At 42.1% G+C, this 25,353-nt stretch overlaps 1 protein-coding gene across 2 annotated transcripts; it reads left to right on the top strand.

Moving 5' to 3' along the window:
* On the top strand, positions 1–24,733 carry LOC122888763 (inositol hexakisphosphate kinase 2-like). Of its 2 annotated transcripts, XM_044223596.1 has the most exons (8): positions 1–75; positions 5,311–5,378; positions 6,702–6,864; positions 18,860–19,349; positions 20,972–21,206; positions 21,840–22,024; positions 22,523–22,698; positions 23,251–24,733. In XM_044223596.1, the coding sequence occupies exons 4-8, from the start codon at positions 19,082–19,084 to the stop codon at positions 23,872–23,874; spliced, it is 1,488 nt and encodes a 495-aa protein (XP_044079531.1). In that variant the 5' UTR covers positions 1–75; positions 5,311–5,378; positions 6,702–6,864; positions 18,860–19,081; the 3' UTR covers positions 23,875–24,733. The 2 variants fall into 2 exon arrangements, with proteins under 2 accessions (XP_044079531.1, XP_044079542.1); XM_044223607.1 differs by lacking the exons at positions 1–75; positions 5,311–5,378; positions 6,702–6,864 and adding an exon at positions 19,784–19,935 and having other exon boundaries at positions 18,611–19,698.
* Positions 24,734–25,353: the final 620 nt, after the last annotated feature.

Consider the following 25,353-nt stretch of genomic DNA (forward strand, 5'->3'; position numbering starts at 1 on the left):
CAGAGTCATCTGCCAAATCGGAAAACGCACACTTGAAAATGAGGGGGGCTACGTTAAGGAAGTGCGGATGAAGAGGTTATTTTTAATGTTCGCACAGTTTTCAACTGTTCGGATACTTATGGCAACGGCATACATCGTAACGCTAGATAAACGATAAACAGAACCGACCAGTTTGGGCTTATTTAACTAACGTTACCCTGGCTAACATTAGGTTAGCTGCGTAACCAAGGTTACCGCTAGCCATCCAGCTGGTGTTAGATACTCAACAGTGCTTTGTGTAACGTCAAAATTAACAGTGAGCTTTATAAAGTGCAGTTAGTTGCTGTCTAAATAAGGTTATGAGCAGTGTGTTAGAAATGGAGGTTATGGAAGAGGGGCAAAGAATAAACGTACCAAATGAGCAATTACAATTACTTATGTAACGTTAAGGTAAGTTAGGGAAACACTGTAGTTACTGAGGAAAGACTGTGATCATGGTTACAGTTACATGATTACATTAGGTTTGTGCAAGTGTTTGAGTGTGTGCTAATAAGTAGCTTATTTTAAAGGGGTAGTTCAACCCAAAATCAGAAATACATATTTTCCTCTTACCTGTAGTGCTGTTTATCCATCTAAATTGTTTTGGTGTGGGTTGCTGAGTTTTGGCGATATCAGCCGTAGAGATGTCTGCATTTTTTTAATTTAATGGGACTATTTCACACTCAGTTTGTGGTGCTCAAAGTGCCAAAAAAAAAAACATTTGAAAAACTCAACAGCAGTGTCTCTTTCCAGAAATCATGACATGGTTATTCAAGATAATCCACAGATTTGTTGCAAGCAGTTTCATGTAGAGACTTTTTTTTCTACCGATAGTTCCTACCTGAAACTGCTCACAACAAGGTCTGTGGATTATCTTGAGTAACTAGGTCTGGATTTCTAGAAATCGTTTCAGATCTAGACTGGCATTTATTTCGTTTGCCTGTTCTTACTACAAAGCATTCAATTTAGTAACTTCTCTTCCACCATATGGGTTTGAAATGGTAAACCACATGTGGTTAGACTCATTAGATTGTTTTCAAATGTTGATTTGGCGTCCTGCAGTTTTAATTAAAAGTCAGCCCAGCCAGTCAACATCCCCTTTTTCACATGAGTCCATTAGAAACCTTGGGGATCTCCCCTAATGGATAGGATTCTTCTTTAGCACTTACATAACACAAGTTATGGTGAGGATTCCCCCACATGGAAAAGGGCTCTGAATGGCTTGGCTGGCTTCCCCCATGCTGTGATAGTATTCAGTGTCATTGAAAACTGATGCCAGCTTGTTGCATGGATGATGACAAAATGTCTTCTCACTGAAGATAGAATTCAGCACCACATATTTCACAGGCACTTCTCATTTTCTGTCTCCCACAGCACTTGTGCGCACGCTGACGCAAACATGTTTAGTTACACATAGCATATTATGCTTCCATCCATCCATCGAATCACATGATAATCATTGCATGATAATCTGAAGTGATTTAATCTGCATTTAGTTTGTACTGTTATCTAATTTGAAATGTCAGCTGGAGCTCCAAATTGCAATTAACCTTGTGTAACAGCAGTTGCACTACAACATGTAGATATTGCTAGAAAAAGCCAAGCAGCTCTGGTTTACTTTCAAAGAAAAAAAATATAGTCATTACAAAGTGATCTGTTTTAATTTGAACTTAATTTGACCTTTATAATAAATTAACTTGATATATTTATTTAAATTTACTAAGTTTAACACAGCTCGTTCGCTATTGAATAGAGCTGAAGCAAGCAGTCGATCAGCAGAAAATAAATCTAATCTATTTTGATAATTGATTAATTGTTTAAGTCATTTTTTTAAGCAAAATTGCCAGAAATTCTCTGGTGCCAGCTTCTCAAATGTGAATATTTGCTGGTGTTCTTAGTCTTTTATGATTGTAAACTGAATCTATTTCTGTTTTTCACTGTTGGTTGGACAAAACAAGCAATGTGAAAATGTCAACTTACAAATTTTTCAGTATTTTATGACATTTTTAGGACCAAGTGATTAATTGAGAAAATAATCAACAGAATAATCTATGAATGAAAATAATTGTTAGTTTCAGCCCTAATAATGACTAAGTCTTAGAGCAGAAAAGTATATACAGCATCATCCAAGTGTTTTGTAGCCAAATGACAGTGAGGTGAAAATTGGACTTCTGCACCCACAGCACAGTTGTTTTGCGACAAAACATGTGAATCAAGCTACTCTGTTTTTGCTATGTGTGTACAGAGAGCAGAGCACTGTAAAATGACTTTCTAAAACCTACATCATAATGGGGGTTGAGGGATACACTGAGCAGGCAACTCCAGGGAGGGCTAATTTCAAAGTGGGGTGTTTTTTCCTTGAATGCAGTGCTGTACATGTGTCTTTGTATCTGGGTGAGATCTCCCCTGACTCCTGGATTTCCCCTGTTTACCTGGTAGCAACCAACTCTGGGAAAGAAAGGCAAACTGCTGACAACCTATCTGTTATTATGTTGATAAGGCTGATGGCAGTTCAGGCAGGGTGACAGACCAAGCAAAAACATACTCTAAAACAAAACAGTTGAATAAATCAGAAGATGATGGATGCTACATAAGCTTCCAGTTGCAGTAACAAGGCCAGAATTGTCTGCAGTGATAGATCCTAATAGGCTTGGCTCCATTAAAATGCCTCCGAGGTTACTCGCAGGTCTGGTAACAAAGCACACAGCAAAGCACACAGCCAGTACTTGACAGACAGACAAATAGACACAGAGTGTGTGCATTAATGTCAGCCTCCAGAACAAAGATACATTTACATACAACAGCATGACACATGACTTGCTTGGCAGATTACATGTTGGCTTGTGTGTACTTTAAAATATTTAAAGTGATGGCAAATTTGTATTTTTGTATAACAAACCAAGTACGTACATAAAAGGAATTACAGCAGTTCTTGCCTTCGTGGTTCGGCTTCTCATTCAGTTATCCCCAACTCCTGACCCACAGCACGGCTAGCATCTGACTCTCTGCCCCCTTTAGGTACTCAGCTTCTTGCAGTCAATCATTCAGCTCCTGTTAATCTCCCAAACCTTTGATCTGAGAGCTCTTATTACACATACTCATAGGCACTGCCATGTTTACTGGCATTGTGCTAGCTTGGATTTAGAGACTTTAGCTGGGAAACCAACTAGGGTGCTTTTAAAGGACCAGTGTGTAACATTTAGGAGGATCTGTTGGCAGAAATGGAATATAATATTCGTAAGTATGTTTTCATTAGTGTATAAGCACCTGAAAATAAGAACTGTTGTTTTTTTCATTACCTTAGAACAAGCCGTTTATATCAGAGGTTGCGGGTCCCCTTCCACAGAGGTCACCATGTTGCACCGCCATGTTTCTACAGTAGTCCAGAATGGACAAACCAACCACTTGCTCTAGAGTGGGCCTTTCGCAAGTTTCGCGGCCACCGTAGTTTCTCCTACACATTTGGAAGAAGTGGGCGAGGCGAGCTGTATTCAAATGGTTGCAAACTGCAATTTCACTACTAGATGCCACTCAATCCTACACACTGCTTCTTTAACAAGATGTTTTTTATGTATATGTATCTGACCTTTTTAGGGCATTTCTTAGTGCTCCTATTTATAGGTCTATACACTTAAAGTTGTCACTGAGACATACTTTTACCATGACTTTCAGGCAAATGACGTCACACTGAGATGAGTAACTGGCCAGCAAGCATCGGATTAGTGACAGAAACATTCTTTAATGATGTGGGTCATAGAGTAACACAAATGTAATGTGTCAAAAACAACTTAGAATAGATCCCCTAATACCTCGACCAGTCTGTTTGCCTTAAGGAAGGTTGTTACATCAAAGATTGGTCCATATCTCCACAGCAGAACCGAAGAGCTTCCCTCTGAGATCAAAACATAGGGAGAAATAGACACTTGACACTGGATATGGACAAGATGAAACCACATTAGGATTGTGTTGTGGAGAGAAAGTAACACTGTGCCTGAACCTCATTTGATGCTCAAGTATCAAAGAGTGGCCTAGGCCTGGAGCCAGCAGAGCTTCTTTGACCTTTCTGAATAATTCAGGTACTTACCCCAATCCAACAGGGTGACTGTCAGGGCTATCGTTCCCCTTCATGGCTGGGACTGACCAGTTAGTTCCATCTCAGTCATGGAAATTGTGACGAGCTTTAATCCTGAGACTGCATATGATAATCTCCTCACCGGCTTAATTTTTCTGATTAGTAGCTGTGAGCCCAGTTTGAAAGGAAAAGTATGGTTCTTTAACGTTCGGCATGGAGGTGGATTGCTGGCCTATGCCAGGGAAACCAGTTGGACAGAGAAGGAGAGCGTGGTATTTGTCATTGAGAGGGCACTGAGCATGAAACCGTTTCATTTGATGAGTGGCTGACCTGCTCTGAGTAGCTGTGGCACAATCCTGAGCCTTTGCCAGCAGCCAGCTACATTCTTCCCTCCACCTCACTCCCTCTAGCTCACATCTTACCATTCAGGCAGACTCTAAGTAGGTGCGCTTTTGTTGAGGAATTACTGAGTTTATATTTAACCTCTTCGCACTATCACTGGACTGTCGAAGCTCTTGTTGGCACTGCCAGATCATTTTGAATCCATATCTGTGTCCGTCTGGCGTCTGACTCCCTTCAGTCTCTCAACATTTTCAGCCTTTCTGTCTCACATCTCTCTGTTCCAAGGACTTCTCCCCCTCTCGATAACACAGTCACTCTTATATATTTTTATCAATGCAGGACATAGTTTCTCCCTGTGGAGCCCCAGCTGTGGTTCACGTGCAGGACCTGAACATTCAGAGAATTGTCGCCTCAGTGTTCCCATCATTGTGCTGCATTTGGTTAGTCAGACATCACATTTATTTCAGAAATGTGTCTGCCTGACTGCACTCAGTGTGTGTTTGTGTGCATGCACACGCATGCACCTTTCATGCCTTGACTGACACTACTCATATGTGTGTGTGCGCTGTGTTTGAGGAACATACTGTTCCCTTTCTACTGGGCATGAGAGAGTTGGGCAGAGAGAATTCTAATTTGTCACTGACTCGTTGAGAATTCAGTTATGAGGTTTGGCCTCTGGAGAAATGCACTTAAGCAACTCCTTCATGGCGAAAACACTGTCAGGGTAGAAAAGGTCAATGGCATGGAAACAACAGTTTCTATTTTTGGGGTTTGGTTTTGTTTGTGCCTGTGTGTGTGTGTTTAACTCTGTTGACTGTTAGTTTAGCAACATATGCGTCATAACTCTGGTGTTCATGTTTTTTCTGTGTGTTTTGCAGGTAGACAGAGCCTAGCAGGGGTTGTCCTTCGAGCACACCAAGCCAGGCCAGAGGTGTTCGAGCTTCAGGTAGGCAATAACCTCGCTGGACTCTCCCTTGTCTGCAACTCACCCTCCATAAATCCACTGCTGTGCTCGTTCTTTACTTTCTGCCACCAGTCTTCCCCCATCTCCTCTCTGTGGGCTCATTCTCTACCTTCCCATGTGACCCTGACTGTGTCTCAGGCATCCTGTTACTAGTCCAGGTCATGTTAGTGCTATGTAAGTATTGTTTGGACTTGACAGCCCAGATCAGATATCTAGACTACTGTATATTATGCATAGCTGTGGATGCAAATGTCCTCACCAGGGGGTAAAAACAAGCCAGTCCTTTGTGGTCCACTATATTGTAACTAAACCCTGTGCCAGTGGGGAAAGTCCATCTGAATGCCAAATATTGTCCTGGCTCTGAGTAGAGATAAGTGAGGGTTGGACATTGTAGATTGATTTGGACAGAGAGTTGGTATACCCTATTTTAAGACTGATATAAATGCCTCACAAGTAAGTCATCAGAGGGAGAGACTGGGTCTGATTTAGAAATTACACCTGTGTGACCTTCTCTTAGAGTTTCACCAGCATGTTCATGTCTCATAACGCGTGTTACATCATAGCTGCGATGATATGATGGCTCCAGACGCTACACCTTGAACTTGAACTGGAGGTCCAGAGTAGCCTGCATAAATTTATTTGCTTCCAGCTTTAGAGGGAGAGGAACAGAGAAAGAGGTTGTTTGAATAATTGCAAAGTCTTAATGAAGATTGCAAGCTTCTTGTTCTCATATTCAGATTGAGATGTCAAACTTTCCACTTCAGGTCAACCAGATAATGTGAAAATGCATGCAAATATTTTGGCTGAGGTTATAGATATCTCTTTCATAGGCTATGTGCTGCATAAAGGCCTATAGACTGCCTCATGCCTCGTGTTTGATTTAGATGGAGCCACAGAAATGCTATGCATGTACTTTGGTTGTCATGCTTCTAGGTTATCCATGGTAAATGTTTTGCCTACCTGAGTGGTACTGTGGAAAAATGTAAGTCTTTAACCCATAATAGGAAGAAATAGAAGTGACCAACTTGGAATCTGCAAGTGGTTCCAGTTTAGTTTTGCTCAGCCAGTTCTAGATAGAGGAATTGCACATTTTAGCTTGTTTGTAACACCCAAGCACTTATTATTTGTCTTTTTTGCTTTGTGCAAATACCGTCTCAGTTACAATGACAAACGGGATGGAGTGTGTGTTTGCATTCTGCATGCAGGTGTGTACTTTTTTTTCTTACAGCAGTGTTATGTAGAAAAGGCTGCAGTACTTTTCCACTGTACATGATGATTTAGCTGTCCTTTCTTTCTGTCTCTCAGTGGGCCCCAGCTGTTCTTCAGTCAGCCTACTGGAACAAGACCAAGCTTTTCCTATCAGCACCCACTCAGAAACCATCATCAGGACCAGCACCCCAAACCGCAGGAGTCTCAGCGCCCTCTTCACCACACTGCTTATGTGTCATATGCACTGCTTACTATTCAGGTACAGAACTTTAGCTCAGGAGAAAAAGATACTGAGTGACGGGAGGAGAGTCAGAAATGTATCTAAATTTTAACATAATTAATGGATGAGCGGTTAATGGGGGGTACTGCAGTGGACTGCAGGTGATAGGGAACGTTGTGAGGGGAAAAAGTGCGCATTGAGACTACATTTTGTCCAGGAAAAGAAGTTTCCTCGCCTAATTCACAAATTTGTCTTGAACCTCTCAGTTCATTTTTGATTACCAAGGGGTGTTATCAACCAGCACGGACCAAAATTCCTCTGGACGCAATTGGATAGACCTGAACCAATCAGAGCAACGAAATGTGTGATGTAGTATAGTTGGTAAAGTAAACTTACCAAATCCTGTCGTGAGTACGACAAACACATCTTTCTTATCAACAAAAGCTTTAAGTGCAGTTGTTTGTTCTTCTTTTAGAGAAAATATAACAGGTCTTGGTTCCTCAACCTTCCTTACCTGCCCAATATTAAATAAGTGGTTGCGATTGTCCCAACCATATCCAGGATGGGTGGAAATCTGTCTGAATGGGAGGGGGGCCAGATGCATCTGCCAGAGCAAATAAAACATGAGCTCGCAGATTCGTCTGATTCCCAGACTAGAAGTTTCCTTCTTTAGATGTTGGCTGTAGTGGATTGACTGTTGTCTACATTATGTCAGATTGCTGGGTAGGCCGCCGATTTCAGGGTATGAAGTGCTTATTTCGTTGGATAAATGCTGCTATTTGGGGAATGATTGAGGACTGGATGTTCACTTGACAAAGGAATAGAAATGAGGGCTGCATTAGTGCAGCAAGGTAGTGTAGATTTTGTCTGAAGGAGGGGAAGTGGTGTTCAGAGGGGGATATGGATGGGCTCTTCTGTAATCCTCTGACATGTGCGCTCTTCCTCACGTGCACACACAAGCACTGCAATGCAGAGCTGTCTATGGCACAGAAACACGCTGCCCTGCTGCCAACACAGCACACACTGCTTTGTATTAACAGCCAACATCCCTACCCACACCGACTAAACACACTATGCATTTCATTACAGACCTCGCTATAAATCTCCCTACTGTTTTCTCACCTATGCTACTGTGGAGCTTTATGGCTCTTCCCAGTCCCCTCTTTTTCCCTACTGGAATACCACATAAAACCTACTAAATGGTGCTTTTTCCTACATTTTGATAGCCGTGGGTGACCACAGTAATTATGGGAATCATGGTTTGCTTCTTGACCTACTTACAGTTTCGGCACTAGTTGTGCCATATTTGGTTTCCAATAAAATTATATGGAATAATATCATTAAAATAGCTCTATATGTGTTTGCTTTGGATAATGAATAACGGATATATTTTTAGTGATATAGTGCATACATTACTGTGGGAATATTTGACAAAAGGAGTTTAAAGTGTAGTAGGAAAAGAAAGTAGCTTGCTATGCACCATCAAATTGAGTTTGGGTTACCACATAAAGCAGGTCTAATAAGGGCTAAATAAACAAGCCTACATCTAACACCTAGTAACAAGCATTTCTTGGGTGACAGATTATTTCCCATCGTGGTTATTGGTCTGTTTTATGTTCCTTGTGCTGAGATGCTGAGTTCAGATGCAGCCTGCACTGCAAGCAGAGTGAACAGCAGAGTCAAACCATCCAGCAGAGTATCACAGTAGCACACAAGACTCGTGTTTGACAGCCCCGAGCTTCTCTAGTTTCTGTCATAATAAACAGCCTTACTAACTTTCAGGTGTGTAACCTTGTATGTGACATGTGTGTGTGTGTGTGTGTGTGTGTGTGTGTGTATGCTTGCTTGCATTTGTTCATGCATATACATATTTGAGGTCAGTCTGCACCAAGCCTCTAAGTTGCTGGAACTGTACTTAATTAGAGCCTTATATTACCGCATTGTGTTTTTGCACGTGGGTGGGCTTTTTCCAAAGATTAATAATTATCTGGGTGGCTGTCAGCCAGGGCTGAGACTGTGTGCCTTTTGCATGCTGAGTTGATTTACAGTATTAGGTGTCCTGGATGAAGCAGTTGCTTGTCTTCTCACACAATGATCACATTTCTTTTAATATGATGATATCAGGTTTCAAGCCATGGCTTCACATTTCTTTTAGTCTATCCTGTAGTAGGCTCTACTCATTCTCCCTTCATTGCAATCCTTTTCTTCCTTGTTCCTTCATCTTTTTCTTCAGTGCCCCAGTCTTGCCTCATCCATTTTTCTTCTTATATTTCCATTTGTCATTATATTTGTTTGTTTTATGAGTATCCTTTTAAAAACATAATATAATAGATACAAATGCTTTGACAGTGTGCTTTCACCATCGCAATGGCCTGTCCTTTTTGGGTAATAAATAGCTGCATCCAAATTCTGTTTGGCTATGCACAGCAATGTGAGTGTCTAGAAAGAGCTTTGGTCTGGAGAGTGACACTGAGGGCATGCCATTGTGTACTATGCGATAAGGTGTATGAGTGCTGTTATTTATGGTAAGAGATGTGGCTTGTGTTTATATTTGGTGTGAGAGATGTGCCAACGTGCTAAAGGATATGTGCAGCCCCCCGTCCCATCACCTCACGTGGGTTAATGGATGGCAGGAGTTGACACACTTTGGAGGTGAGGAAATGTCAAGGATTCACAAACTGTATTGACACAAACACGCACACACACACACCATCACTAAATGGCTAAATATCATGAGAACTTCCGATGCGAGAGCAGGTGGTGTCAAGTTGACAAGAAAGAGGGTCTGCTTTGATTATTCTGCCTCCTTGACATTGCCACAGTTCCCCTCCGCACAAACACAGCTTTATAAGATCGTTGCAGATTTGATTTACTTCTCCACTGCAAATACTTTGCCAGGTGACAGGAAGGCAATCATGATTATTAGCATCATCTCTATGTGGTTTGTATAGGCTTAGGCTAATGCTCTGTTAATAGCTTTAACAGTGTTCTTTTGTATCGACTGTTGGTTGTACTAGAACATTTGAAACAAATTTACCATGTGCAAAAAAATGTCAATTTCTTTAACAATATTGAGTATTAAAAAAAAATACATTTCAGATTCAAGATTGACAAAACACTCACAGTAAAGACAAAATATCACTAACCAGTGAACATGCGCTTATTATTTAGAGAGAGAGATTTAGAGATCATCACTTACTTTTTGTTTTACTTTTTACATTGTGTTACGCCTGCATTCCACTAGGAATGACTCTATAATGTTGCATCAGCAAGCCGGTTTTGTTCCGAAAATTGACTGGATTCTCTATGCCGTTTCTGTGTCTGACTTCCTGCCCGGTTCGATCTGCGATTTGAAATGCTTGGGAAAGCTATGGTACTTGTGTCTGACTGGCAACTCAGGCCAGCATTTTAATGCAAAAGTGTCTTGAGTGATAAATTACTGCTGGATGGAAATGCCACTGTCACTGCATTCAAAACACAAACAGATTCACCCCTGGCCCGTGCCTTTGCAACTGTGTTTTGTCTGTCCTGGCAGGCCTTCAAATGTCCACACTGTCATGGTGCTGCATGTAAAGCCATGGTGGGGTGTTGAGTGTTGTTGACATACAACTATGTCAATGGCCCTATCTATAGGATTAACCAAACATGGGCTTCAGCCCCAATACAGCAGACTGACTGGGTGCTCGTGATAGTGATATGTCGACAGGTATCACTTGCTCACACGATGTAACCCAACTCGAAGGTCCCTGCCAAACACAGAGAGACTATAATGGATATCTGGGGTTGACCTATTGTTTACCTGCCCACAGCCTTGCTCGGTCCAGGCTAGTCTGACATTAAGATAACTACGTACAGTATATGCTACTGTTTCACTTAACTGTTCTGTGTAATTTGTCGGCTTATGTTTAGGGAGATATTGGCAGTATGATTTTGAGGATATAAACTATTACATCACATTGTTTCTACTCCTGAAACATCTGTTCTTTTCTTCATTTTTGTGGAAAGGACCACTCACTCCAATTCTCATTGGCTGCACAACTGTTGGCCAAGTTTTGCGATGAGAATCATTTGTTGTTTTCCTCTAAGTAGAATTACAGATTTTTGTTTTGAGCGTGGTCCGTATAACAGGCAGTCAGCCAGAGGTTTTCTCCAGCCAAGCCATAGTGCTGTTGGGGGAGAGAAGAGACTGCTCTGCTGTCCTATCTATGAAGTTTCCTAGAAGTTGAACTAAAGAGTGGGGGTGAGCCAGTGCCCTTTGACCTTCCTCAGCTGCAGAGGAGGAATACAGCCAAAAGGCCATGGAAATAGTCCAGTCCAGGCCTATATGAGGAGAATGCCAGAACCAAAACAACTTAGGGAATTTGGGTTTAATGTCACTGTAAAAGGCAAATTTTTGTGGTTTGTGTAAATATGATGCACATAATAAATTAATTGGCAATAAACACAGAAGAACAGCAAAACACCAAGGGAATCTTTAAGGAATAGAGAATGTTTCTACACATTTCAGCTTGATGACAAATTAATTAGTTATACTGTGTATGTTGCTGTCAATGAATCAGGCATTAACAGGCATTCAGTAGTGTAAGAACCCGTTAGCAGTTCTCTGCCAGCCTAGAGCTGGTGAACTGCATTGTGTCAATGGGCTGAAGCCCGCTGAGTCTCTGTCTAATGATTCTGAGAAGTGTGGACAGTTTAAGCCAGGAAGTCTCTGACGTCCACATCCCTATTTCCTGTCCAGTGTCGCTGAGCTTTACGGCTTTATAAGTACTTCCTTAATTCAATGACTCACCATCAGTCACAAACTTGGGCAGTACTACTGAATTATCAGATACGAGGAATACCTCCTTATACAGTCAATAAGAGAAGCATTGTAAATCCTATTGTTTGTCAATCCTGTATTGTTTTAAAGTCACAAAATCAGCCTGTAACATTTCTTGGGTTGAAATTTTGCTGTAATAGCAAGAAAAGCATGCGTATAACAACATTAACGCTGGCCACGCTGGCTATGCTAACACAAAGAGTTTCCCCTCGGGGATCACTAAAGTATTTCTGATTCTGATTCTCATTTAAAGATACTCTACATTGAGTAGATGACTTGCATTATCTCATACATTCTGTAATGACAGTTCTGTGTAATTCAAGAGTAACATTTATAGTAAATATGATGTAAAAACCCAACTGAGATATATGAATTGAATAAAAGGCTGGATGAAATACAACTGCTCTCTGTAGAAACAGCTTATTTAATAAAAAAGAAACTCGTGCAACTTAGATGGGAAAAGGGGAGAAGTGCACTGCTAATTTTTTAAGATTACATTGAAGCAATTTTGCCAAGAAAAACATTATGAACTTGTGTACCACAAATGGTGTTATACTTATATCTCCACAGGAAATATTGTGTGAGGAGGTGGATTATTTCAAAGCTTTATTTTCTTTTGAGAAAGAGCCAGAGTCTCTCGCTGGCTCTGATATTGAATTGTTCTTTCAGTACATCAGCAATTAAGTTTTGAAGGTGAAATTTTAGAAGGAGAGTTACTGGATGCCATTAATTCTTTCTCACCTGGGATTGATGGCATTCCTATTGAGGTTTAGAGGATGTTTTTTTACAGAAATTAAAAAACCTCTGATGGCATCTTTTAACTACTCTTTCACTTGGGGAATATTATCAGACACACAGAATGAGGGCATAATCACATTACTCCTAAAACAAGATCCAGAGGGACATTACAAAGATCCCGTTTATATGAAACATTGGAGACCACTGACACTGCTCTGCTGTGATACCTGTATCCTTTCTAAAATTGAATTGAGAATAAAAGGAACTATTGGTTTTATAATAAAAAATTATCAAACAGGTTTCATAAAAGGGCGCTTTATTGGTGATAACATACGGCATCTTCTTGACATTGTAGACTATTATGAAAATGAACAAAAATCTCAATTTTAATTAATTGCTGACTTTGAAAAGGCATTTGATAATATAAGATGGGATTTTATCCAAAAAGCTCTTCAGTTTTTTAACTTTGGGGAAACCCTCATGAAATGGGTGAATGTCATGTATAACCAACCAGCAAAATAGTAAATATTAGATATTTATCTACCCTGTCTAGAGGCATACGTCTGGGGTGTCCACTGTCTCCATATTGTTTTTATTATTCATTGAAACTCTTACTATTAGAAGTAATTTGTGCAACAGGTTTAAAACCAGATGGGATGGAAAACAAAAATAACATATGCAGATGATGCAACTTTTTTCTGCAGCCTGAGAAATCTTTACTAGATGCCCTCATACTTTATTTAATTTTTTTCCTAAAGTATCTGGATTAAAGCCAAACTTTGATAGATGCACTATTATGAGAATAGGACCATTGAGAGGTACAGATTTCGACCGAAATCTGGATATTAGGATATTTTTGGTGCTGTACTTCTCATTTACCCATCGAGTTAATTAGGCCAATCATCAAGCCAAAAACCTGGTGTACTCCTTTCATCATAATCTCACTCTGTCTCTCCTTTTCACAGTACTCATATCTCCCCTCCATTTTCTGTTTGCTCTCCCTTCGTCCTTTTTTAGCATCTTTTACCTCCCTGTTCAGTAAGACACCAGAGATGTTAGACAGGAAACAGGTCCAGGATGGGTGAGGGTGGGACGACCCTCCACCCTCCACCCATTGCATCACACGTACACACATGCATTCATGTACACCGTTGTCACACAGTAAGGCAATCTTGCTCTTCCTCTAGCTGTCAAAGTTAATAGTTTTACCTTGTATGGTATGGATCTACAGGCATTATTGCAAGCAACACTCGTATAGTTGTCATACAGTCCTAAGCATAGACTAAATAGAGAGGAAATAAACAAAATACTTTGTATTTGAAGATTAAATTAAGAACATAAGCAAGATATAGGATATTTAAGATGACTGAATGGCTCAGCCTTTGAGGGCAAAGATGTTTTGACAAGTGAGTCATTTTTACTATTTTCTTGTCAGCGTTGTTGCATCGTGTTCAGGTGTATTTCCATGCATAATGAGACAACTAGATCAAAAGTAGATGGACAGGATTGACGTGTCTGTACAATTGTGTTGTTGCAGGTATAGGCAGGAACTGACACCAGGACTTCAATGTTTGCCCTATTGGCCTGTGGTGGCAGCCAGTGAATTGTTTCCCTTCTGTATGATCCCTGTGTTTATTTGTCTCTTGTATTTGGCATTGACTTTGTTTATTAATAGCTACCTCGCAGCCTGAATTGCTTAGAGCATGTCGTATTTTTAGTGGGGGCTTAGGTGTTTGGTGACCCACGAGGATTTGGTTGGAGGGTTTATGTGGTGTCATGTGAGGGGATCAGTCTGGAAAATGACCTCTCAAATCACCACACAGGTAAGATCAGCCTTTTTCCACTGCACCCACGCCAGGAGCCAGGCTAGCTGAGGTAGAGCTTGTGTGTATGTGTGGGGAGTTACTGTTTGTGTGTTTTTGTATTAGATTTTTGTGTATGAGTTGCTCTGTTCCTGCCTGTCTGCATGTGTGATCTTCATGGCTTCTGAGTGTTGTGCGCACATGAATATGAGTCGACGTGTCTATGCACGTTTCCCGTTGGCCACTGCGTAAATCAGTCCAGGTAAATCCAGACTCATGCCACCTCATTCGGATTATTTGTCTCATCCTAAATCTTTTAAGGCCCTTGAGTAAGGTCAGCAGTACAAAAACACACCACACACTAGTTCTCAGAACCATGAAAAACACTGAACACACACATAATTTATTAGAGGCATTTATGTATAAAGGTGTAGTTGTCTGTAAGATTGTTTACTGGAAGTAAAAACCATGCGATAGACCTATCCAAATATATTTTTGTGTGTGTATGTGTGTGCTTTGTTGCTTTGCCCTTCACGTTCCCCTCTAATGCCTCCTAAACCTTGTATGTGTTTTATATCTAAATTCACTCAGCACCTCCATATTAGCCTCCTCCCCCAATGTCCATGGCTACACAAGGACAAAAGACAGACCTCACCCACCCTTCCTTCCTGCGCTCCCCTCCCCTCACCCCCACCAACCATCCTTCTCCACACGGGTCCTCTTAATACAGACATATCTACCGATCACATTTCTAGGACGCCTGAACGTGCTGTAAAGCCTCTGGAACTGCTGCAGCCTTGATTCAATGAAACACACACCCACTTGATAACCTCAGTGACATAGCTGCTCTCACTCTGTCTCCTTTGCTGCCCTGTTATTGTTGATAGATAAAAGCTCACAGATTAGGTTCGCTAAGTGAGCCCTTTGATCTCTGTGAATGTGTTGATCATGGTGAGAACGTTGAGACAGTTGTCTGCATGACTTTGACTCTGAATAACTCTGAATATGGAGCAGAAGGTAAAGCACAGTTAAAAGACCTTTAAGGTCAAATATTGTTGTAGAGGCGACATGGTGGCTTCAGCTTACTGTCTAGAATGCATTCACATTTACAGTAAGGAAGATGGATCCAGGTTTGATTTCTGGTACTTGATCTTGTCCGCAAGGGACTGCAGTTTGCCCGTACAAGCCAAAGACATGCATGTGTAGTGAACTGGGCATGTGAATTGCCAATTATCAGTAAAACAGCTTTGTGATAGTTGTGTTCCAGTGTAAAGCATGTTAATGCTAAAGCAAGCAGCAAAAAACACTGGCTCAAAGCAAATTGATAAGAATGAGAGAAACAGTGAACATGTTTGTAGGCTTGGTATTTAACTATAGCTGCTGTTTCTTTGGTAGTTCATATCATTTCCATGGCAACAGCTACAGAAGAGCATTGATTGCCGGTAACTGAAATGTAGTATGTAAGAATGAACTTTGAACCACAGCTTTGCAAATGGCTTTCAATGAAAATGTGATGGTCTGTCTTTGCTATTCGTGTGACAGACTGGTGACCTTGACTTTGTCTGTTCTTACTTCTTCCCTCTGTGACCCTCTATATAGTTATATACGGTATATTGTCTGTTTTATGGGGATTCAGATTGATTTTAATAGAGACATTTTTGGAGTGCCAGATCACTAAAGCCAGCTCAGATCTAGCGTGTGTAATCAGTCTACTTTCCTAACTTAGCCTGAATCTAGCTTGGTGTCATAGAAGAAACTAAAATTGTCATTGACTGACCTACAATTATCAGGCTGAAGAAGAGAGCAGACACAAACCAAGGACTTTGAAATCTATTTGCAAAGCTGTTTCCTTGATGTACCTTGTTAGACAGATTAAAATCTGTCCTGTCATAAGGCTGGAAAAGCTCTGATCTTGTCAGGAGTCGTTCTTCTAACTGCACACCTGTTGTATTCTGTGAGGAGGTGAGGGGCTGGATTCCAACTTCCTGTTGGCTGCATATCACAGTGTCTCTGTTTGCGACTGGCACGCACCTCATCAGCACTGTGAAAAGCCCCTGCTAACTGCACCATGCTGTACTCGGCCTATTTCTTTCAAGGTTATGGCTTTCACTTCCCTGTCACTCCTTTTTATTTCTGTTGCTCTCTGCAGTATGTCATTTCCACTGCACAGTTCTTGGTCATTTTCCAGTTTGGGCTTCAGTGCTCCATCATGCGCCTGTTAAATTCCTCTGCACACATTTAAAGGTTTATTGCTTATACTGAAAATGTTTGCTTGATTTACATACATTCATGATTGTTAATGTTTGTGCCAGCTGGCCTGTGAGCTTGTGGATGACAATGAGATGAACTCTTTAAGCTTCAAATAGTACGTGTCATATTTAAATGACACCCATAGTGCTTGTTCTGCTCTGAGCAATTCATTTCATTTCATCATCTGTATGAGGACCTATATCACTCTGGTGTCTTGCAGGTTATCCTGATTTTAATGTTGGCCCCTTGACATTGCCAACTATCTGTCATTTCCAACTCTCTCTCTGATTGCTATTTTTAATATAGCATGCAATACAGGTGTTGACATTGACATAGTTGTATGTTTACGGTGCAAGTCAAGCATGTGGTCATAAGCTCAGGGATTCATTTTATCCTTGGTTAACAGGTTGCATTTATTACCCACCCATCAAATCTTGATTTTATAGTCGTGCAGCCTTCTGACAACAAAAACAGAAACATATATCATTGAGGACACCTGTGTTGTGTGTTCGCTATCTTGAAACACAAAATGAAGTGATTACAGGGAGCCAGAGGTGACAAAACAGACTTCCCCTGCTGAGACCAAGCAGGCCTTGTTTGTCTGAGAGGTCTGTCCATTAAGGTGCCCATTGATGAAAGATATCAGAGCAGGTGTGTTTGTAGGGGGTGCCCAGGAGTTGCAAGGTCCACCCCACTTCTTTGTCCACCATCAGAAAGAAAGCTTTAGATGCATTTGTGTGGATGTACACATCACATATGTGTGTTTAAGTGTAACTCTGGCTATTTTCTACTTGGTTTTCATGGCCTATTTTCCTCTTGTGTTCCAAGAGACAGGATTAGTGAGATTAGTGCTGGGTTTTCTGACTCTGTTCCCTGCACAACCAGCCAGTGTCCAACTGTAATGTACAGCACACACACATGCACGCAAGTACACTCCCACACACCCACACGTACACAAAAAAACACATGATGATATGTCAGAGCCCACAAACACGCAACCATACACTGATGGTGTATGATGGAACATGTTACATGTTTTGGTAATAATACACCATGCACTCATCAGTGTTGCATCTTCCCAGCAGCAGTTTAAAGGTGGACTCACATGAATGAATACAGCAGTGAGTGACTGGTTTAATCAGACGTTATTTTGCCTGTTACGATAATCTGTGTCAAGAAGGGCTTGGAAGGATTACCCTCAGCAACCGTCACCCCACCTTCTCACCCCACCGTATCTTCATAACACCACATCCTGTCATTTACATCTCCATCTTCTATTTCACTTTCTAGAAATCCTTCAAATTCTTATTGAGCTGGGCTCTACTATGGTCTGTAAGAATTTCACTTTACTCTGGACTGTAAACTAAAGTTAGGGGTCCCCACAACTCTTTTTCATTTATATCTAGTCACTTTGTTAGCATAGTGTTGTTACACCACTATAGTTCAGGGTGTAGGTGGGAGAAGTATATACAAAATATAGAAATTATCAAAGCTGTTAGACATGTATCATTGTATTTATACATTTATAGACTCTAAATTAGAGGCTCTTTTGTCAGAATATTATCTATAAAGCTTCGCAATGGTTACTTATGAAGAAGTAAGTTGATTTTGCAATCAGTCGAAAAGTATTTTAGATATTTATTCCAGTCAGGTGAAAGAGAGAGAGAGAGCCTCCTGCCGGGAGCAGCAGTATTAGATGGCTACTAATGTACGTGTGACAACATTAAAATGACGCCGTCTTTATTTTGCACCATGTTTTGGCTATCATCATTAATCACACGCTACCAAAGCTGTTGGCTCGTTCAGGCCAAGTTTTCTGTGTAGTTAGTAAGTCATTTTGTACTGCATGTCAGTTTCTGTGTTTCTATCTCCCCCTTGTTCTGTTGTTCCTTCCCCTACACCTCACTTTATATGAGGAATGTTTAAACCCTGCTGTCACACAGAGAGAAAACAGCTGGGTTCAGCTTCGCCGTCCCTCATTGTTTTTATTCTTCTTTCCTCTCTCTCTGCCTTCCCCCAGACTCACCCCTCCCACCACTGTCTTTGTTTTCTTGCTCCTTTCCCTCAAAGGGTTACTACCAAACAACCTGCTTTGGGTGCTCCTGATTGGTGCATTGCTTGTGATGGGGGCGGGCAGAGTGTCAGGCTTGTGAGAGCTTTACCAGTGGTGAGCCAGCTCTCAGCTGTCAGAGAGCATTCAGTCTGCAGTGGAGGCACAAGCAGAATCTGCCTCTGTTTGCTTAATCTGCCGTTGCAGCACTAGTCCAAACCTCCAAATTTAAAGGACTATCTGATGCTCTCTGTTTCTACTCAGCTACAAGAACTGAAAGGAGACAAGGAGTTAAAAAGGAATTAAATATCCACTAAATCTTGGCTTTTTATTCTGTTTCTCTTCTATTTCCTCCTTCCTGTCGTTGACCAGCAGAATCACAGACGAAGCAGATCACCATCACAACAACCGCTTCTGAAGACATCGTGGGAATAACTTGCAACCTTAATGCGAGATACCACGACTAGTCCTCTGTGGATCTGCAGTGTTTGAGTGAGAGTGTGTGCGTGACCCCTGCCAGATAGGGCCCCCACCACATTGTGTGTGCGTGCGTGAGGAGGCTAATGCCCACGGTAGTGTGGTCAGGGCCAGAGGAGGATGGGTCCGGCTGTGGAGGCTCAGGCCCAGGAGGCCATGGATGCAGAGCAAAAGCAAAAGCAGCAGCAGCAACAGCAGCAGAAGCAGCACCAGCAGTGCTACATGGAGAAAGGAGTGATGCTTGAACCCTTCATACACCAGGTCGGGGGACATTGCTGCGTCCTGCGCTTCGGGGAGCAAACCATCTGCAAGCCCCTCATCCCCCGTGAACATCAGTTCTACAAGAATCTGCCTGCTGCAATTAGGAAGTTTACCCCCCAATACAGAGGTAATGCAAACTAGCCTTTTCTAACCTGTGTTGTGGCTGTTGTGTTTTGTTGTGTTGTTATGCATCTCTCTTTCTTTATTTCATTGCTCTGTGTACATATGTGCAAATCAGGTGGGGACTGATGTTTTTGCAGACATGCCTTACATTTTTGCAGGTTGTGTGTAAACGTTGAGATTTTTAGGAAACGGAGCTCCCTGCTCCTGCTCAAGTGTTGTTTCTAGGTGCCTGCCAGCAGCATGTACCAAATTGTGCCACAGGAGGGTGCTGCAGCTGAGACTGCAAGTGGGCCTCCTACAAACAGGCTATCCCATTTGTGATGTCCTCTTTGTAAGAGGCTGCACTAACACAGGTAAGTCAGGTTTGCCCCCATGAATTTTTCTGGCACACAGCCAGCATGGTGAAAAGGATACAAAGTGAGATTCTTCCTCGCTCAGATCCAGTAATCCAAGGAGGTGCTGGACAGAGACCATGAGGTCATCTGAAAAGGTCAACATCGACAGCCCTCTGGATGACTGTGGAGCTTACAAACCTGATGGAATCACCACCACCACACCCTTTTTAGGATCTTTAGAAAAGATTATGCACAGTAAGTGACATTAGCAAACAGAGCCTGTTGGACTGACACTGCCTCATGGGCCAGTGCAGCTGTTTCCTTTGTGTCTCCAGCAGAGAAGTCAAAGGACTAAGCAGTCACTTTCCTCTGATTGTCCTAAAAGCCCCACTGCCGCTTTTAATGTTCACCTCCAAAATACTGAGCCTCAACAAAAACTCTTAAATAAAACTTAAATCAGTCACTCTAGCCTCCCTTTCCCTTGCTGTGCCATGAATATTTTGTGGCAACAGTGCTTTCTTCCATGTCAGCATTTTCACCTCTTTATCTTTATTTTAACTTACTGTCTCAGTCGTCCTCTCCTTCACCTTATCTTGGCTTCTCCTTCAGCCATATTATGGGACACCATAGAGAGGAAAGGCTGTTTATGATACAAACAAGCTTCTGGAATCTTCTGGACCTTTGCTGTCATGCTGACTATTATTTGTTGTGTTCTTTGTCTATAACTGCAGCCTGTAGACTAGCATCATATCTTTTTTTTCTGTGTATGTGTGCGGTGTTGCTTTGTATATTTCTGTATATGTATATTTCTTATCATTTTGTGTGAGATGAAATGTTTGGTAATAAACAGAACTGACAAATTTTGTAGCCTTTGTCATTTGTGTTTGGGCTGTTATTTTCTTTATGTTGCTATATGCTTTTTAGCATTAGACCTACTTAAGAGCATGGCTTGTTTTTGTCTATATGGATTTACACAAGCCACTGCCTGCACATTGATATTGATTGTTCTTTTATTCTGTCCTTTTCTGTGTTGCTTTGAGAGCTCAGTATCTCTGTCCCATCGTCTCGTCTGTTATAGTTTTGTCCAGGTATTTTTGGAGCAGATGTCTTAAAGAGATGTGGGTGTAAGCACCAACTACTCTATAAGTGTAATTGCTGCGAAAGGCAGCAAGATGAGGATAAGAGATTCTTAGCACTTAAGAGCTTGTGTTATATTGTCAGCTTTATTGTGCTTTGATTCTTTATGAAAGACATATTCTCTTCACTGTCTCCCTCTATGTCCCGCTCTCAGGTGTGGTGTCGGTGAGCTTCGAGGAGGATGAAGAAGGGAACCACTGCGTCATTGCTTACCCCCTCCAGAGTGACCCAGCAGCAGATCTGGAGAACAAGGACCCCTCGGCCGACTGCGAGCCCAAAAGCGAGATGCTCAAGTGGGGGAAAATGATTGCATCCTCACTGCTTGTGGACAGCGAGAATTACAGCAAAGATGGCCGAAGCCGCCACTCTCGTAAAGACAAAGACAAGAGGTGAGATGAAAGAAAATGTCCCGACAGAGACAGCAGTGCACTGAGGGACCTTTTACTCATGATAAAATAAAAAGAGTAGTCGATGCATCAACAGGCGGAGGCAAAGTGAGTCACTTTCACACTTATATCGAGGATCATGTAAATGAAACTAAAGATGATGCATTGATCACTTCAGAACTGTTACACAACCATGATTTGTTTTAAAGAAATCTTTAGTTTTCCATGAATGGTAAAGCTCTAGCTATAAATACTGTGAGCGGCTGATCCTTGGCTTTGGCAGCCAGAGAGACGGTCACAGCCTCAGGGTTATATAACTGCAATAGATGCATGTCCGTGCACATACACAAACATAAAACTTAGTCAGCTCTGGACTGAAATGGAAGGATGATACCGGTTGATGGCAAAATATATGAGGGAGTTCATTTTAAATTTTTTTGGATGGATCATAGTGAGTGAAAGACACTGTTCCATTGGGTTCTTCTTTATATCCAACAGTTAATCACTGTCCTCTTGTTTTAAGCTCTACTACCCACATTCATACTTTAACCACGTACACAAGCAGATACTGAGTCTGTTTTTTCTTTCATCTTTGTGCCTAAAACTAATGAGGCTCTCTCTCCCTCTGCCATCCAGTGTCCACAAGCTGCAGGAGGATGTGGGGCTGGAGTCGCTGCGGCAGGCCGAGGTGCTCTACTACAGACTGGAGCGCAGTCACAGTAACGCTGTACCACAGCTCCGACACAACCCCTGGAGCCTCAGGTGTCAACAGTACCACCTGCAGAAGATGAAGGAAAACGCCAAGCACCGCAACCAGTACAGTATCCTTTCACTGACAGAGGACTACTTTTTTTTTTTTTTTTTTTTTGATTCCCTTTTTTTTTTTGCCAGCATACAATATCACAGTGGAAAAAGACAGGATTATTTGACATGGCATGTGCTCTGGCTAACTGAGCCACCAGGACACCACAACAGCTGCCTATTTACATGCAGTTGAAATGCATACATGATTATCAGTGGCTCCAACATGTACCTGAGGCCTGTTATCCAATACATTGTCTAGCTATCAATGTCTTTGTCCTCTGGAGTTGCGCTTCCAAAGCACTCCCATTAGTAACTTGATATTGCTGTGACTTGCCTGACCGTATTGTAATGGTAATGGAATTTATGTGAATGCAGTGAAACTTGTGGAGGGAAAAGCTTAGATCTACATAGTTTTTTTTAATCTAACAAAGTCAAGCAGTTTTAAGTTGTAAGCTGATTAGCGTAGAAGAAGGCCATGCTTTTTCGACTCTGGCCTCCTTGACTCAGTTTCCCAGAATTCATCCTGCTGGAAAATCTGACGTGGCGGCACACCATGCCGTGTGTGTTGGACTTAAAAATGGGCACACAGCAGCATGGAGACGATGCCTCGGAGGAGAAGAAGGCCGTGAAGATCCGCAAGTGCCAGCAGAGCACAGCATCCTCAATTGGAGTCTGCCTCTCTGGCATGCAGGTGGGCTTTGAGCCAAAACTGGCCTCAGTTTGTATCATTTTGGAACTATTCCTTTAATAACCTGACTACCATGTATTGTTTGTATTGTGGAATGTACCCTGCAACAAAGGTCTGAAATTAGCATCTGTCAAGCACCAAATGGCAGTGAAATTTGCCTTTGGCCATTAAATCAGTAAAGGTGACCCACTGGCCATGAACTATTTGAGAACAATAGAAGACCTTTCCCTGTTCACCATCTTTGACTATGACCTATTCAGATCCAATCAAAATAGTGGCTCTGTATATTTTGGTATACTTGTCCCTTTTCCCTTCACTTCCATGATTATTAAAGTATCAACTAGAAAAAATAATAAGACACAAAACGTGTGTTGTACAATTAACTGTAAAATGACTGTGAAACTCTTTAGCTGGCCAGTCTAGTGCAGGTGAAACAAGCCAAATTTAGGCAGTACTTTGAATATAGTCAGACACATCTTGGGTGTTATAGAAGTAGAAGTAGTCACTATTCCTGCTCTACTTTTCCAACCTCTCCATGTTTCTCCATCCCTTCAGGTGTACCAGTCTGACACGGGCCAGCTGATGTTCATGAGCAAGTTCCACGGCCGCAGGCTGACCCTGCCGGACTTCAAGGAGGCTTTGTTCCAGTTCTTCCACAGTGGACGGCATCTACGAAGTGAGCTCCTCTCTCCGGTGCTGCACAGGCTCAGAGACATGCAAGCTGCCCTGGAAGCCTGTGAGTCCTATCGCTTCTACTCCAGCTCCCTGCTCATCATCTACGACGGAGCGCCCCGCCGAAAACACACACGCCAACACACTGAGGACGGACTCTCAGAAGAAGAGGATGAGGAGGACGAGGAGGTGGAGGCTGAACCAGAAAAGGAGGAGGAGGAGGAGGTGGGTGCAGTAGCAGGTGCGCTTAGTTTTCCTCACAGCCCCTCCGCGTCTAGCAATGGCAGCAGCAGTGGCGGGAGCTCAGCTGTCAGCCAGGCTCGCTTGTCCCGCTCAGACTCCCGCAGCCCCGTGGTGGATGTCAGGATGATAGATTTTGCCCACACCACCTGCAGACATTACCAGGAGGACAGAGTGGTGCACGAGGGCCTGGACAGCGGTTACATCTTTGGTCTCCAGAACCTGATCAACATCATCTCCGAGCTGGAGAACCACAGCACAGACTGAAGACTGACACGACACACACACACATTCAGACACAGATGCACAATAACACACTCTCTGACCTTTGGAAGAAAAGAGGAGGACTGGACTACAGAAGCGGAGAGAGATTTCTCCTCTCCTCTTCAAAATCAGACCTTGTTGTAGCTGGCCTTTCATCGGACCCCGTTCCCGTTTCTGCCGTTGGTGCTTCTCGATCTTCCTGTTGTGTGTGTCCGTCTTCGGGATATGAAACAGACCTGCACGTAACATAGAAGAGCCATCTGTGTGACTGATGCAGTGATTTACCCATTGTCATCATTCTGTTTAATCCAGTTCACCTTTAGGACAAAAGGGGTAGACAGCAAATAAAAGTAGTTTGAAGTCTGAGACAGTAGAAATGTTTTCATTGTGTCCGATTCCAAAGAAAGTGTCAGCATTTTGCACACACAAACATGCACTTTCAACACATTCTGTTGAACAAGTGTGTGTTTACAGTGAGACAGGGCTATGCGAGAGAGCAGGAGTTGTATGTGTATGAGGACAGAGTCGATGGGAGGAGAGGTAGTACACTCACACCCTCCATTCTTCTCTTTTGCCTTTTCATTCTGCCATCCTTCTTTCCCTGTTCGTCTTCAAAGAGACTATATTCATATAAGTATCAGAGACAGATGATATAGAGTTATTTCTTTATTTGACACGTTTCATAAAATAAACAAAGTTCAAAAAAGATTGTGTATGGACAGTACTACATTCCATGTTATTAATGTTATAATAATGATATGAATTAATATTGTTATTTGACATGTTTGGATACCTCTATCTTGTATAAATGTGTTGTCCACAGTTTGTTTGGGGAGAAATTAAAGTCTTGGGTTTGTGCTAACATCTGTGTCTTCTTTCATATTTGGTGTTGCTTGTAGACAAGGCTACAAGCTTTTTAATCACTGCGTTATAGAAAGAAACCACAGACTTCCTGCTTACGTGAAATTTAAATCGCGCAACAATCAAATTTCATGTAAATATTTATCCAGGATGTGAGGTCATCTCCTGGGTGTGTACATGTGTATGATGAGGCAAGTGAGTGCTTTCTGAGCATCAGCCAGTACAAGCGCATGAGAAAATATGAATTAATGTCTACAAATACCCTGGAAAGTATGATAGGACTGCAACTCAATATGAGCACGCCATCAGGCCCACTCTCACCGCCTGCTGTGTAGGAAAATAACTGGAGCACATGCCAAGCCTGAGGCCTGCTGTAGATACATCCTATAATGTAGAAGAAGAATTTATCTGTTGCAGAGATGTTAAAATAGAGACAGGCGGTTGTTCTGGCAGGAGGAGGATGACGGCACCCTGGGCTGCCTCAGCCAGTCCTGGGCATCTCCAACCAGTCGGAGGCAGACAGAGCGGAGTGGAACAATCTGCTCTCAGAGTAGCAGGCTCTGTGTGATGTGAGGCGTACTGGCGTGGAGAAGAGCTATTAAGCAGACACAAGCTTGTGTC

Source organism: Siniperca chuatsi, linkage group LG2, assembly GCF_020085105.1.
Source record: "Siniperca chuatsi isolate FFG_IHB_CAS linkage group LG2, ASM2008510v1, whole genome shotgun sequence".
NCBI lineage: Eukaryota > Metazoa > Chordata > Actinopteri > Centrarchiformes > Sinipercidae > Siniperca > Siniperca chuatsi.